Genomic DNA, 17,259 nt, shown 5'->3' with positions numbered 1-17,259 from the left:
TGCGTCGTTTTGTGCACACACACACACACACACACACACACACACACACACACACACACACACACACACACACACACACACACACACAGACATCACCTCAATTCGTCGAACTGAGTCGATTGGTATATAACACTATGGGTCTCCGGGCCTTCTATAAAAAGTTTGTTTTCGGAGCGATCATATAGCCTTTACCGTATACTTAGTATACGAGAAAGGCAAAAACAACAGATCTCGACGTTTCATTTATTTTAAGACATTTAGCCATAATTTTTGTTTTTTTTATTTCGTTCCAAAAAATTTTCAAGTCCCAAAAAGTTATTTATTTACGACATAACAACATTTTTCCTTTACGCTCAATATCTTTTTCCGATCAAAAGTTATAATCGTTTTTCTGTCAAAGTTACATTTTTTTCATAAGTTGATATCTCCGGTTAGGGCAGACCAAAAAAATATGTTTACACGGCATTTGAAAGAGAAATTCATATTCCTTATTATGTCAAAAAATTAGAGACATGATATTTTTTTTATCTCAAGTTTTACCAATTTTACTAAAATCTAGTTTTTTCAAAAAAAATATATATAACTCGACAATGGAAGAAGATACAGACGATATTCTTATAGCAAAACATGTGTTTTGAAAAGCCCCAAAAGTCTTCAGAAGATGACATCCGCGAGAAATGAAAAATAAAAGATCTACAGCTTTAACACTTTTTATAAATGTTATCGTTATCATCGTATTGCAAGATTTACGAGAAAAGATGCATTTTCGGCCTATAGTATACTTTTAAGAAAAAAAATTTGTTCTACAAAGTTGTTCTGGATACTTGGGCCTTTATTATAGAGTTACCGAAAAATAGGGTGGGCCATTTTATAAAAATGTGTTTTTTTTATTTTGCATAAAATGTACTACAAAGTTGTAGCGCAGCTTTTTCCAATCAACTTTGCTATATAAACTTTTTATGTAGCACTTAAGCTCACTTGTTTAGAGTAATTTTACTTACCAGAATTAAGGTGTCCCTCAAAAAACAATATTTATGATCTGATCATTTCATTTTTAATTTTCACGAATGTCACCTTTGAAGACTTTTGGAGCTTTTCAAAACGCCTGTTTTGCAATAAGAATATCTATAAGAACCAGCCAACTTAAGAGCTACAGAAAAAGTTGTTTTAGCAAAATTGATTGGAATAAGCTGCGCTACAACTTTGTAGAACATAGCATGTCAATATTCCGAGAAATAAAAAAAAATATTTTCAATTTTTTTTATACGATGGACACCCCTATTTTTTAGTAGCACCATAATAATGGCCTTACTATTTCGAACAATTTTGTAGAACAACAGTTTTTTCTAAAAAAATATATAGTTTTTGGCGTAAAATGCATCTTTCCGCGTAAATCTGTATCCTGGACCATAGTGCATTGTGCCGCGGATGACAGACGTTTCACCCTCTGGTCATTTGTCCATTTTGTCTCATATTTTCTTTAGAAACCTAACTCACTCACTCACTCATATGTCCTGATTACCCTATTGGGCAAACGTAAAAGATTTCCATCCTGGGTGGGTGCTCGATTTAGCCTTGATTTACCTTGTCGACTTCCTTTAATTCTTTGTTTAGGCTACGTCGCCACGAGTTCATGGGTCTGCCTCTGCTGCGACGTCCTGCCGGATTCCTGTCCAGTGTTTGCTTGCAGATCTTCTCTCCGCTCTTTCGTAATGCGTGGCCGACCCACCTCCATTTACGCTCTCGAATTTTGCTTGATATCGGCAACGTCGATGAAGCTCAGCTTTCGAGATCCAGTTGTGAGAACACCAGGCCGAATTTATGAAACTTAGACATCGGTTAACATTCCGGGACTCGCGCCGTTGTAAAAAGCACAACACCTTCGAAAAAAGCACGCTTCTCGTTCACGAGAGCGGCGGGACTGCGTGGATGTTCCAGGCCAAGCAAGTCCCGGAAGGTTAATGAATACTTACACAGTTACACAGTACAGTTTCTTTGTGATCTCTGCTGATACACACCAAGTCTCACTGGCGTATAACAACACAGATTTCACTTTAGAGTTGAATAGAGTGCATAGACTAGATTAGATTGGATCTCCATATATTTCGTAAACTCGCAAAAGCAGCCCTAGCCTTCTTCATCCGCGCTTCTATGTCGATTTTGGTTCCAATGTCCGACGCTAACTGGCTGCCAAAATATTGAAAACCTTCGACTTGCAACGATTTGGCCTAGTTGACCTTGATGGTGAGACCCGCCGGTACCAAATAGGTGGGGTCATGGCGGGCATTAAAAGGCTTCCAATTAACAACTAAGGAAATGCTAATAGAATACTGAGTTGAAAAGCAGACCAAGTTCCAGTTGGAACGTAGAGCCATCAACGAAGAAGAAGAAGAATGCTGCCAGAGCAGCCTGCGGTTTAGTACACGGTTAATCGCACCCACCATGATCTTGTCGATTACGATGAGGGGCCAGACAAAGCCCCGTTATGCAGGGATCTGCTCGTAAAAACAGAACCTCCTTGCGTCTAAGGGCGCCACACAGATTTTCGTGGTTTGGCTTTTCCGTGTATAATGAATACTAGATAGAGAGACTCTTGCAGTTCGTTGACCTGCTCCAGGATGAATCCAAACCCACTCCATATTTTTTGATGAAATTATAACGCTCGAGTAGCCCCATAACATAAAATCAGAGGCTACATTGATAGATTTTCTAACAAGCTTACAAACAAATATTAAAAGCAAAGCTTGCAAAATTGTAAGGTCTTATACAATATTTGTTTAAGAATCTAACAATTTCGCATATGCCCAGTTCTTATACAGGTTTTGGTAGGTTCTTATACAGGATTGTTTGAAAATCTGACAGTCGCTGATTAACTGTTGCTTCTGAAAAATGTTCTAGGACATTAGGAAGGTCTCGACTGCATTGAGAGGCTCTTGGGCTGGAGTTCCTGGATGGTGAGCTGGATTATTGGGCGGGATGTTGCGTACCGAAAGCAGTGCTGTGCACCATCACCATCAACACCTTTTAACACCCTGATATAGACACGCTTATTCTTCTGCATTCCACACTCTCCTCAACCATCATAGTAACACAAAGCTATTTATTGTGACATGCCTATTGAAATGATCGGATTTGCTTCTTCCATCATTCTCCAAAATATAAAAGAGTGGCACGATACAGGACCATCATTTAACTTGCCTTCGAAAAGATACTCATCACCATCAATTTGCAGTTGTATTGCCATTGGGCCGTGCACACATATAAAGCTAATCGTGTGAAAATTAATGCAAAGCATAGAACACAATATCTTGTGCAGCGGGGATACACATTTTCGCATGTTCTTCATCAGTACGAGCGTCGTTCCATTTGGTTGTCTTGGACGCTCTTTGTGCAATGATGGTTAGCCATATAGAAAGAGTATCATTTTAAGTTTTCTATGAATGTACAAAGAGCATCCTGACATTGCACAGCCCTGACCGAAAGTATACTGACCTCACATCTATTGATGGAGGAAATGTCCACAGAGTACTGAATACTACGTAGTTAGATATTGAGGACGATTGGGTTACAATTTGCTTGAACCTGACAATATGACCACCTCCCCCAGAAGTAGTACTGGGAGGAGCTAAATCATACTCCATAAAACACCACGTGAAGGTGTCTACCTGTCGTTACCTCGTTATCTCGCCACTTTCGTAATGGACCCAAATTCGGAAATTTTCGTTTTACATTCTTCCCCTTAGTCACAATTTAAGTCAGCAAATATATGATAATTATATTAGCTCCTGTCTTGTTTTCTGCAACTATCAAAACTGATAATATTTAACCGTTAAGCACGCGCGCGCCTCTGAGTCATAATTGTCACCTTCCTTGTACTGTGCACAACAAGCGCGTGATTTTTTTTTGGCAGTGTTAGAACACAACGCTTACAATCACTTTTTTTCTATTAACTTTTTATTCTAGAGGAAGTTTTATTAAATTAGGTGGCTTATCTTTATTTGCAATTCATCAAACACATTTTTAGCGGTTTAATTCAGCTATGAATCTGGCGCCATTCAAAATGATTAATCGAAATTTGCGACAATATGCTGGTTACGGTGATGAAAGATACCATGCACTGATTATGATTAATTCCAAACCTAAACGATTTCAGGCAGCTTTTAAGGCTGTTTTAAAATTTAGCATTGCTCCTCTTGATTATTTAAATTACGATAGATAGTTTAATATCTGCACAATTACACACATTATCCTTTCCTTCCAGTGCCGCTCCAGTGGAATCTGCATCAGTTGGTTCTTCGTGTGTGACGGCCGGCCAGATTGTAGCGACGCCTCGGACGAAGAATGCAACTTCTCACTGAAATCCAATATCACCAACTGCCCGGCCCTGTCGTTCCGATGCGAGAAGAGTGGTCGGTGCATTTCGCGTGCCGGTATCTGCGATGGGAAAATCCAGTGCCCTCAGGGAGAAGATGAAGTCGGATGTGATTTCCGCAAATCACGCAAATGTCCGGAGCATACTTTCATGTGTCGCAGCGGTGAGTGTCTGCCGGAGTACGAATATTGCAATGCGATTGTTTCGTGTCGCGACGGAAGTGACGAGCCACCCCATCTGTGCGGGTCCCGATCGGTGCCTAATTTCTTTGTTAAGCTGCTGTCAGGGCCGGGCAGCCGTGGCCGAAATTACTGCCCAATGCGATGCGGCAACGGAAACTGTCGCTCCACGGCCATTGTTTGTTCCGGTCGAGATGGGTGTGGCGACGGAAGCGACGAGGACAGCTGCTCGGTTTGCCGTAAGTATTGATTTTTGATTTGGAATGGGAATTTAAAAATTCATAATCGGTGGGGGTGTGTTTTCCATAGTAATGAAAATGTGTTTCTTACTTGTGGGTATTGTTTCCAAATTTTAATTTTTGGGTTTCCTTTTTAGGTAAAATTAATTTTATAACATTATTGTTATAAAGTGCAAAATAAGAACATCATTTTCAATTACTTTAAAATGTTTAAGATGATCCTTTTAAACCGAGCAAAATTACTATCGATTGCATTCAAAAACTTTCTAATAACTAATAAATGAATTTCATTTTCGCAGGTTGTCCCGCTCCACCTACCGCGTATGACGACGCTGGTTCTCATCCCGTGGAAGCAGCGGCAACATCTTACACCAGCATTACAAGCAATAGTAGATCCCGGCAACGGAGTCGGACGGGCCGAATCACCAACAACTGGAGCCTTAATAAGTCAAATCAAGTGCAACAATAGGACTGCGTTTAATTTCAAAGACTAAATAACATAATTCCATAATTCCATACGTGGTGCTATACGACCGGCAATGCAATGGAAATACTGTCAATATAAATTACCATGCGTTTTGATTCGATGGAGAAGCATGGCGCATCATTCAACATGCAATAACTTCAAGCGAGAGTTTATCGTGCAAAAATGTCGTCCTACACGTAACCTTATCGCTCAAAGTGCCAACAACAACAAATAAGCATAAAAGTCTCGAAACGCACATAGTTTACAGTTCACTATCGGCAAGATCGTCACGTTCGACGTCGCTGCAAATATATGTATACATACTCTCGAACGATGAAGATGACGCTCTCCACCGCAGTCTATCGCAAAATTTATGTTCGCCATGATTTGCAACGGACGTGAAAATAAATTCATTCTGGTAGTAGGCTACCGTAGGAGTCTCTAGTCCGGACAGTTTGAAATTTCGAGACCGAAAAGAAAGTTTAATTTTACCATTCAGCAAGTCTCAACGGGTAGATAAACAAACTCTTGAAATGGCAACTGTCTGGAACGTAGATTGTTACGGTACGACCAACGCCTACCGGAAGACAGTGATACCCCGCGTTGCGTTTCAGTTTATGTAGTTCTTAACTCTATAAACAGAAAATGCGAACATTTCTTCTATTTTTCTTCATTCTTTTGGCTTTCCCTCCGACTGAAGCATTCCCCGTCTCGGCTAAGAGTATTTATAGAGATGGTATTGTACATAGATATTCACTGACTACTTCAAATAGAGTGTAAGGATCATTTTCGCTTCTTCTTGGCAACGTTTTATAACGGCGATTCAGACGAAGGTGTGCGCTAATAGTATTAAGATTAAGATTCATGATAATAGTATGAGTTTGGATGATACAGTCGTTCAGCTCCAAATGCAGAGAATATAAAATCACAACTAATAAATTCAGTTGCTACATTATGATTCTGATGCAGTTTTAGGACATTTAGACTGAAAATGACTCCTTTAAGCTTCAACACAAAAAATGACAACTCATTATCAAAAAAGAAAATCTAAAAATGAAAATGTAAGCATAATGCGTATTTATAATATTTATTATTATTTTATTCCGATTCATGGGTGAATCTTACATTTCATTGGTATTTTTTTAGATACACCAAAAAGAAAATATTCACCTTTGTATCCAAAGCGAATTAATGCAAACCACAAAAAAGAATATTCCCTACTCAACACTACCAGTAACCATTTCGAATGCCAAGGACACACCTTCGTCGGACCCTTATTTTAAAAAGGAACAATTCGCAAGCACACGAACCATTCCAGTAAAAGGTCATGGCAGTTAATTATGTCACGTAACCGGAGCGCTTATCACACTTTTCCTTCGTAAGCTAGTAATGAAGCACACTAAACACATTTTAAATAATCGCTAGAGAAAGAGAAGAGGACACGCGTCGCAAATAGATAAACGATTAGTGGAGTAGGGAAGGAAAGAAAAATCCGACAATCCTCAGGCAATTGCTAACCACCTGTGAAGCACTAAAACACGAAAGCTATAGGAGCTCCCCTTCCCGATAAAACACGCCACATGGGCAATAAATAGCACGCGTCCGGTACTTCGCTAGGTGCTACTCATGTTTGTATAAAATGTAGGTGAGCCGTGTGGCAGAAAAATATAACCGAGGCCAGGAGTGAAGGACACTAATCGATACTAGTGAGACCGGGGAAGAATGGCGCAAGGATAAGTGCCGCTGGAGGCTACCACGGCCACGCGATGGGCGTATGGTAGCACAATGCGGCGGCAGGATTGGACCTAAATTAAAATTTATTTATTCAAGACACGCGGCTCTAGCAGAACATAACTAAAAACTTCCGCCTTTTGTTGAAGACGATGCACGCGCAACATTAGATTGTATGTTCTTGTTGGGCACCTCATAAGGGGTAGCGACATTCTATCGATTGAAATTCTAATCACTGAGAAAAGGGATCTAAAACTTAAAGTGTTGAAATAAGCATCCAATTCGTATCCATAACAGAGCATCTAAATAGTCGTCATCACGTTTCTTTCGACATTATTGAAAACTTCGTTCAAAGGGGGCATCAGATTCGTCCGACAACCAAAAGGACGAGTTTCAAAGCCCTCATTGAATGACGAGATCAATGATTTACAAAATTAACTTTCTCTTAATTTGCGCCAATTTCCAAGTATCGATAATACCTTCATTCTACTTATCGCAAGAATATGTACGGCTTACTTTCTCATTATAGTGTGCGATCCCATCCAGGCTTTTCAATGTATCTCAATCAGCACAGCTATAACAACCTACACTAAATATACCCGCACATTGCGATTGGTGATTCAAAGGTAGAATTACCACGAACAGAAGCAATAAATATTATCGCATGCAATTACGAATCAAAACAATACAAACCGTAGAGACCTAATGTATAAACAAATGTTTTATAACTATTTTATACGGCCAAGCGAACTCTAGTATATAGAAAAAGTTTTAATTAAAATACTATTTGAAGATATCCTTCAATATATAGAGTGCCGATAGTGTTTTATCACAGCCTTCTCTCTTCAGATCCAGAACGTCTGAAGTTTCGATAATGTTGATTAGCTAAACGACAAATGCCTAATATTTTATATAGCCATGAGGTGTGTAGTGTAAATTATTTGAACATATTTTGTTAAATTCAAGAGCGTAGCCAGAGGGGGACAGGGGGGGCGTCGCCCCCTTCTAGATTATGGGGTACTGAAATGAATTCTCTCAAACATGTGCACTTTACGATCCAATCATATACAGAAATAGGTGGTTAAAATTCAAAAGATTCCCAAGACTTATTAGGGCATCCAGGATCCATAATATATGAAAGTTCAAAACAACTCGAAACATTTCGGGCTCAAAAATTCTACTTGAAATCCTTCTAGAAGCTCCCCTGGAAACTTCTGAATTCCTCCGGAAAGTTATCCACAAATTCCTCTGAAAATCGTTAGAAAATCCTTCTCATGTAATTGTAATTCCTCCTTATCTAGAAACCCCCAACTAATTTTTTTTTTATGAAATTCACGAGGAAATTCCTTGAAGATTTCTTTTCTTCTCCCCAAGATTTATTTCTAAATATTTCTTCGGCTATTCTCTCTTCAGGAAGAATCCGGCATTTCCTTCAGGCATGCATTCGAGAGTTCCGTCAAGAATACATAAGGAATTTCTTCCCAAAATTCTACCAAAAGTTTCTTCAAAAATTTATGACGGAAATCCTCCGATTTAGCTCCATAATTTTACTTGTAAATCTATAAGAAATTCCTTCGGAAATTCTTCTAGGAATTTCTCCGGGCATTCCTCTCGAAACTCTTCCTTTAATTCCTCCGGGATAACTTTCAGGAAATTTTCCGGGAATACCTCCAAACATTCAATAGCGAAATCATCTAGCATTCCAATCTGGAATTCTTTTCGCAATTACTTCAGAATATCCTTCAAGAAATCCTCTAGAAATATCTTCATGAATTTCTCATGGAATTCGTCCAAGTATTTCCCCAGAAATTCTTACAGGTATTTTTTCGGGAGTTTCTTCAGGGACTTCTCCAGGAATGCCTTCAGGAATTTCTCCGGGAGATTTTCCGCGGAAGTGTACTAGAATTCCTACCGGACTTCACTCGGAATTTACTCGGATATCTGCCAAGAGTTCTTCCAGAAATTTCTTCGGAACAATCCGCAGGGCTTTTCTTCAGCAATTCATCTGGGAATACTTTCAGGATTTCATCTGGGAAATTCTGCATTAATTTCTCCTGGTATTTTTCTGGGAATTCCTTCAGATATTTTTTCAGAAATTCTGGATCCTACTGATGCCAGGATCAAAGATGAAAATTGGTTGGTCGAGTTTTTGCATGTGTAGTGTCCATGCTTGAGTCAGCAGTGTCGAAAGTCTGGAAAAGATGAAAGGTAGTTGGTCCAGTCAGTGGTCATATTTTTCTGATTTTTATGTCATTCTTATGAACTCGTCTGCCGTCGGCTGTTTCAATTGTGCTTTTGTTGACCTTCGCTATTTGTATCTTTTTATATCGTGGTGTCGTCTTTACTCTACGTCTAGTCTTTTCGTATGCGTCAATTCCTGTCTCAATTGTGGTGTGTTTGGTTTTTTTTTGTTGTGTCGTTTCAAATCTTTAGTCTGGGTCGTCAAAAGATATTTTAGTTACTAGATAAAGATTGTCGCTTCGGTTCTCTTTGTTCTGCTGTCCGAAACATGTGTGGTACATACCTGTCAAATCGTATGGATTTTCCTTCTTTGACATTTAGCTCCCCTATCCTCGCCAGCAAAAGATGTTCCGGACAGCGACGACAGCGACAATCTTTATCTAGTAACTAAAACATCTTTTGGATCGTCGATAGGTTTTTGTGTACCGTTTCTATTATATGGGAGCTTTGGGAGCTGGGGATTACTATTTCATATGGGGTATATTTTGTGGATGAGTGGATAGTGTTATTGTATTTTATGACAGAGATCTCCATTACTTGTTCTGGGCTTTTTCCGGGGTTTTCCGCCTTTGTAATTCGATAAATTTCCAAGACGGTGGAATGGAAACGTTCTACGATTCCATTCATTTCGCTACGACCCGTAGCTACAATATAGGGTGTAATTTTGTTAGTGTTGTAAAAATTCGCTAATTCACCGGTCATAAATGCTTTCTCTTGGTCCATTACCAATGTTTCCGGGAATTTGAATTTCGCTTCTTTAACTGCCGAGATAAGATCTATAGCAGCTCTAGATTCGATTTGACGAACTTGGGCATATTTTGAGAATTTATCGACATATGTTAAGTATTGGAGATTGTCCATGAAGAGAATGTAAATATGAGCGATTTGAAAAGGTTGAATAGGTATGGGAGTTTTTTGGATAGGAAAATTGATTGGATTTCTGTCATATTTGTTCTCATGACAGATTTGACAATTCGTCACAAAATCGTGCAGTTTTTGAGAAAATTTTGGAAAATAAAACTTCCTTAAAATCTACAATTTATTTTCTTCTGCACCTCTATGGACGCGGTGGTGCTCTTTACGTATGACTTCCCATTGCTCATCTTCCTGTTGAATGTCCTGTAGTTGATATTGGGCAAAACGGATTTTTAAAGATTTTTGATTTCCGAAGTGTTTTTTATACACTTCTTGCAATGTTCCCATAATATGTTCGGTCGTTAAAATTTCGTTGAGCTTGCTTGAATCAAGGTGGCTTTTTAAAACCTGTAAAAGAGAGGGTTCGTTAATTTCGGGTATGAACACTATTATTCTTGTAAAATTCTCAAATAGTTTTTTCGTAGTGATCTGACTAGGTCCTTGCTTCAGAATTAATTGATGTCGAAAGACATTTATAGGGGATTCAGTCGATTTGATGTAGAAATGATCGCAGACTATCCGGCTGAGAGCATCCGCAACTACGTTGCTTTTGCCAGGTTTATATTCAATAGAATAGTTCTTCGTTCTTCGAGATACGCTTTCCAACGCTTCAGTTTCACATTGGTATTTTTGGCGGAGAGAGAGAATGTTAAGGGTTGGTGATCAGTGTTTCGTCGGTGGATTTCTTTATCGATGATAGTTGGAAATCCAGCGTTTTAATATCCCTTTGATCCTTGTAATATAGGATTAGGGTTGTTTTAACTTCTTCCCAATCAAAATACACATTATTAGCGTTGAGAACATCCGTGGACACTTTGTTGGACAGCGGTAGCGCCGTTTTTCTTATAAGTATCTAGAAGTGATTCGGCATCGGATAACCAGTCAACAAGTCTGGTTGGATCACCATAAAAGGTTTTCAAATCTCGGACAACGTCCGGCACTTTTCCTAGGTCTAAAAATTGTTGTGTACTCATTGGAGCAACAGCAGGGGTAGGGGGAGCTGGAGGAGTTCCAGGATTCATTCTGATAACCTCTTTTTTCAAAACTCTAAAACTTCACTATATGACTTTTTTAAAAACACTTTTTTAACCAAAATCACACACAAAATCACAAAATTTTATATTTCAAAATTTAACCGTTTAAAAATTTTATAAAAAAGTTTTTTGGTACTCACATAAGGATTGCCAACGTCTTCATTGGACTTTTTGGGTTGATATCGGAACCTTCTCCCGGTGGAGAGAAACCAGGCAGTCACTTCGGGGTTGTCCTGTTTGCAGCTGCTACTGGGGGCCCTGATGACGATTGAGCTGGCTGGCTACGGTGTCCTGATCTCTGCTTTAGTCTGCGGTGGGGCTCGTGGGACCCGTTTGTGATAGGCTTGGCTCCTTGAACCAATCACTGGGAATATTTGTGATATTCCACTTTTTAGGATTTTCTGCACTAACACTTTTTTTCGATTTTAACCGCGGAACTTTATACTATTTCCACTTCGGAAGGTCCCTATTCGGGCGCCAGTTCGCGATTCCGGGACGGGGATTTCTTTTTAAAAAAGAACCGCACTCGTTGCTACACTAATTAAGACTAACTTTATTTGCTATCTGAATGCCACACTTCACTTTCTGCATGCTCAGCGCCTTGTGCTGCCGGGTGCCAAGTCCGATCGGTTGCCCTCGTTGCCAATCGATCGAACTGCTGATGGTGCATCGCCTGTTCTGTTGCCGGTTGACCCATGCTGCTGACGTCGGTTGCGCCGGGGATGGAATTTGACCAAGTTGGCCAAGGAAATGTTGGTTTTCATAGCGCAGACGGCAACGGCAAAGTGGTGGTCTTTCATGCCTCAGATTCAACTCCATTCGCGCTGGAGATGGGAAATGCGAAGGCCAAGGGTTGACATGAGTGGTATGATTTTCACGCAGTATGTTCAGCTATTAATGTTATGCCACGAAACTTCGGAAAGATGAGGGAGGCCAACATTAGACTGTCTTCTACGGACACGAGACCTGGAAGATGCTCGTGAAGGAATTATATGGTGGGATGCAGATGACGGACGGTCCGTGGAGAAGGCGAATGAACCATTCATCGTTTACACCGCGAAAATCGGATAACAGCGATGGACCAGACTCGTATCCAGAATATAAGATAGTAACATGGTGTTACCGAACGGTAACATTTACTCATTATTTGTATAGAGTGGAAAGATAGGAAAAAAATTGTAAAGATAGATTCAACCGCCAATTTAAAATGGGCGGGCGATGAATATGTTGGTGAACCAGATGATGTGGTCTTGATTGTTATCAAATTTGGCCATCAAAGTGAGCAACCATATGCAGCTATAGAGATGGAAATATGGACCGTTAGCCTCGACTGGAAAGAGGAGCCCATTCGAGAGACGTTCGTGATTCGAAGTAGAAGTTCTCCGACCGTTGTCCCAACAATTCGCTAGTCCTCGTGTGAAATCAATTTCGGACCGGGAGTGGAGATTTTCAAAAAGTTATAAGCCAGCGACGTTCCACTACTGGACGCCAGGGAATTCCGGAATAAGATTATTGTTCTTTCGGCAATCACTGGCCTCCGTGGATTATTATTATACTCGGCAAAGCTAACTCCATCTCGTAAACCGTCCTCCTGTCATCCGTCATCATTGTATGTGCTGGCCATTCCCGTCCATTGACCACCTCGTGGGATCCAGCACTCGATTACTCGTGCCCGAATTACCGGCGCTCGGTTACCGGCGGGGATCTCCGACACAAAAACGCTAGACTCGACGACAGAAATCATCTTGCAATTGCCGACCGGCATCTCGCATCATCCGCAACCAAGTACCTTTCTACGTGCTCCATCGGGGTGCCACTACCGGTTCCGGCCTTCTCACGGTACCGTATCGCCCACACCGGTCTTGTAATTGGGCCACAATAAAAATTGGCGTACTTTCGTGTCAACCATCCATAACAACCCACCAATATCGGATAATTTGTCGACCTGCTACCGGCTGAGAGCTCCGACGCCAGTCCCAGCCTCCCCGTCAAGACAAGTCGTCTACTGCTGGAATCGATCGCCCTCCCCGATCATTCAATAAACGAGAGAGGTAAAGTTCAATGAAATTTTATTTTTATAGGACTTCCACTCTTCGAAAGCTCCTTACGCTCACACACCCTGGGACCCGGGATAAAAGAGGCATTTCGCGCCCACCCCGGAAGCTGCCGTTAATCAGACTAGCAGCTTGGGTTCTAGGCTTGTCCCCTTCCGGGACGGGGTCCGGGGTCCTAACGTTTCAATGGTGAAAATAGTTCTCAACAACGATCCAAAGGGGACAAGACATTTGACATGACGATTTGGGGACCCTCCGTAGGCTGCGTGTTTGGTAACGTGCAGACATGGACCGACCTGAATGGAGACGACTTTTATGTAGTGCTGAGGCCACTCCGGCATTATTCTGAATAAACAATATAAATCAATAATAAATCGTTCATTTGAAAATTGAAACCCCTTCTGAAAGAGCAATAGATCATAAAATTAACTGAAATTTAAATTTATGTTTTCAATGGTGTTGATGTTGAGGATATCTTCGTGCAATTGGTACCGTCGTGCGGGGCTTCTTTTGATTCCGGGGGCTTTGAATTTTTGATTTTTTGAAAAAAATAAACGGAAAAAATACCAAACTTGAAACAGAAAGTTGCCATCCAACTATCAACAAGACACCCGATTGGTGATAATGACAATTTTATAGTAATTTTCGTTATAATTCTTGTTTTAAAATGTCCAAAGTAGCGTCTGATTTTTCAAAAGAAGCCCCGCACGACGGTAATCAATTTGAAAGTAGTGTAACTTAATGTTTGATCGCGGAAGAATAAATTGTAAAAAAATAGCATTGGTAGCAAAACATAATACATATTTTCGACATATTGTCCTATTATTTCACAATATACGAACACAATGGAAATAAACGATATATTTATACAAGAAAATATAAATTATGTACCACAAACGTTGTGGCAACGCTCAACGACACAGCCCGACACAGTTCTAATACTTATTTTTCTACCCATCCAACACATATTACGTATGTACTGGTCGGTGTACCACATTCTTTCGACTGTATAGTTTAGAATCTAGCTAATCGCGCAAATGCTCGTTTATTAGATTTGCATATGAAAGACGCCCGTACGACTACAAGATGTTGCGGCCTAACTGGCTGGGCAGACTTCCTACAATAAGATGTTCTGTTCAGATGCGTTCGCGTGCCGATGCTGATTGCGGTTAGTATAGCGATAATGATGCCCCCAAGGTTTAGGAAAACCCTCTGAATGGGGGAACCGGGATGAGCGAAGAGCATTTCAAACAATAAGTGGAATAGTTTAGTCTATATAAATTAGTTACTAGGTCAACTGGTTTTATGGTAATTGTTTATTATTGAGCAGATTTGTGGACAATCTATAGCATAATTTTATGAAATCATATAGTTTTCGTGAAAAGCATTTATACTCCATTAAAATAAAAGTTGAATTTATTTACGCCGATGCGGCAAATCGATTTTTTATATACCATATAAAGCAGGTCATAGCATGAAGAATCCCGGATTGGATTCTGTTTTTACACGATTTACATTTCAATTTTGCACTCCTAAATGTTTAACATATATTAATTACCAAGTGACTTTTCTTTAAATTATTTAGAATTTTTTGAAACATTTTGCAAATACTTTGGTGGCAAATTGAAGTCACACGATCAAAATTACGAGCGAAAAATCATATAAAAACAGAATCCTAGAGCAGGGAGCTGATTTTCAATGTAACGCATTTTTCATTATTAAACCTGATGTTAATGGGTAGTAGGATCCTAGGTAGTAGGCATTGAACTAAAGATAAATTCGTCAACGATTGAACAATTTCATTAGTGACAGCGACATAACCATGACGTACGATCTCTCGCTCGCAAAACTGGTTGATCTGGCCATCGGGACACCGAAGATTGGATGTTTCGATCTTACGGCACTGCACACTTTACTGCACATTATTGTTAGCAAGTTGGGATGTCAAAAATCACACGTCGAGTTGCTACCAGATTACAAAGAAAAACTGAACTGGCTAATCGAGTCATTGGACGAAGAACCATCGTTACATGTGGCTGTTGAACAACGTGACAATGATGAAGTCTTTCAAGTATTAGCATTCGACAAAAATATCAGCCAAACTGAACAACGAGCCCCAAGTGTTTCCAACAGCTCCGCATCACAAGATATTTCACAGAGGCTGTCGGATCTGGAAAGTGTTGTATCGGTTTTGCCAAACCCTGAAGAGTTACGACGATATCAATCCAGTCGAGAGTCGTTGAAACCCGAGGAAACGGTCGACTTTCTCAATGTGGCATCCCGATTGGACACCATCGAAATAAGTTTGGGAAGATTGACGACATTAGCAAACGATTTACTGCTGGAATTCGCTCGCATGGAGAAGATGGTACTCCCCTATCTGGAAGGAGGTGATATTGCCGTTATGAAAACGCAGATCGATAATATAATTCATCTTCTAACGACGCAATTTCCGGGATTTTGCTCCCGAAGGTCTGTGGATCCACAGCGAGCTTCAAAGCGATTGACGATCAACGCTCTGCCAGAGGACTTCTACACCCGTGGAGTGCCAACAATAGCACAACTGCCTGCAACTTCATCTCAACGAAACAACTCCCGCTTTTCGGCCATTCGCAATTCGGTGTCCACGGCGGCATCAGAGCAATTGGAAAAGGAAATCGAAGGCATCAAAAGTGTGTTAAACGGTTTGATCGGGATGTTACCTCTGCCAGATGCATCCGGAAGTGAATTAGTTTTGAGCAATTCTGAAATATCCTGCGAAGAGTCACAACCCGCCATGAGAACTAACTTTCATCAAAAAGCAGCCAGTGCCATTATCAATCTACGATCTGTTCAGAAGGAGATAGATGAGATTTTTCTTGAGAAGGAAGAAAGGTTAGTCGCACTGGAGACAGCGCATAGGGAGGTCCTGGATTTGGGGAGTAAGCTACAAGAGACGATCAATGCTATGAGGGAAAACTTCGAAGCGTTAGAAAGCAAATTGAATCTGCTAAAAGATGAATGCATGGTGAATATGGAAGAACATTTCAATATTTTTGGAAACGAGTTGGAAAAACTAACTCAAGACGTGGAATATCTCAAGAGCGACACCGTTGGACGTGTTATAGGATTAGAAATGCAAATGGAGGATCGTCCCGACTTTTCATTTTTTAGAACGCGTGTGTCATTGGAAAAATTTGAAACAGAAATTGCAATTGTGAAACAGTCCGTGGAAATCTGTAAACGTGAATTTAATAAGGAGGAATTATTAGAAGAAATGGAACTTCTTGCAGCTAAACTCTGTGAGAAGGTGGACAGAAAAGAACTACACACATTAGAAGTCAAGACAAACAAGAAATTATTGCTGCTTCAATCGCGGCTAAACAAGTTCCTCGCACTGCAAGAAAGTATAGCTGCTGCAGGTACGAAACTCAAACTATCTGGAAACTTCAAATGTATTTCCTGTGACCACGAAGCCACCATGACAGCAATCGACGAGGTCGTTCCCCAAACAAAACCTTTTCGAGTGAAACCTCACTACCCGTACGAAATTGACGCTGGCTATGAAGCTCGCACGAAACGATACTGCGGTGGAAGGCAAACTGCAGCTGCGTTGGCGCGTAAATCGAGACGAATCAGTGTTGAGCAGCGGCGATTGTGTGAGCCATCACCGCTATTCGAAAAAGCTAAGACACTTGAACTAGGACTTCATATCGTTTCACCTGAGAAACCTGCATACAAAATTCACTTGTAGTTTGTTGTAAATAAAATTATTTTTTAATGGATGCTAAGGTACCCAAGATTGTTGAAGTAAGGATTTTACACGTATGTTTTGTGTTTGGAAAGATCGGCTTTCATCATGAATAATAGAAATGACAATTTTTCATCACGATTAGGCTCGCCACATTGAAATCGGTACTAAATATTATAGGGATGATAGGACTTTCTTTTTACGCGCGGCTTAGATTAAGATTAATAGACTACAATACAGTTATGAAATTAAAAATAGGTATATCCGAAAACAGGAACAATTATCGCAGCTAACACAA

The 17,259-nt window shown here is 40.2% G+C and overlaps 2 protein-coding genes across 6 annotated transcripts in view; both read left to right on the top strand.

Moving 5' to 3' along the window:
• The window catches only part of LOC134208665 (uncharacterized), a 181,084-nt gene extending 173,301 nt beyond the window's left edge, over positions 1-7,783 (top strand). For all 5 annotated transcript variants that reach the window (XM_062684439.1, XM_062684437.1, XM_062684434.1 and 2 more), the window contains 2 exons: positions 4,262-4,790; positions 5,090-7,783. In XM_062684439.1, coding sequence (XP_062540423.1) covers positions 4,262-4,790; positions 5,090-5,259 — 699 coding nt within the window. In that variant the 3' untranslated portion in view covers positions 5,260-7,783. The remainder of the gene's footprint in view (positions 1-4,261; positions 4,791-5,089) is intronic.
• Positions 7,784-14,986: 7,203 nt separating this feature from the next.
• On the top strand, positions 14,987-17,001 carry LOC134214399 (uncharacterized). Its single transcript, XM_062693778.1, has one exon. It carries the CDS (start codon positions 15,054-15,056, stop codon positions 16,962-16,964), a length of 1,911 nt encoding a protein of 636 aa, XP_062549762.1. The 5' UTR covers positions 14,987-15,053; the 3' UTR covers positions 16,965-17,001.
• Positions 17,002-17,259: the final 258 nt, after the last annotated feature.

Source organism: Armigeres subalbatus, chromosome 2 (genome assembly GCF_024139115.2).
Source record: "Armigeres subalbatus isolate Guangzhou_Male chromosome 2, GZ_Asu_2, whole genome shotgun sequence".
In the NCBI taxonomy this organism is placed as follows: domain Eukaryota; kingdom Metazoa; phylum Arthropoda; class Insecta; order Diptera; family Culicidae; genus Armigeres; species Armigeres subalbatus.
The sequence above is the reverse complement of the archived record's forward strand: the minus strand, read 5'-3'. Positions and strand labels throughout refer to the sequence as shown.

Coding starts and splice junctions, on each gene's coding strand:
- LOC134214399 (XM_062693778.1), top strand. CDS start 15,054: ATGACGTACGATCTCTCGCTCGCAAAACTGGTTGATCTGGCCATCGGG.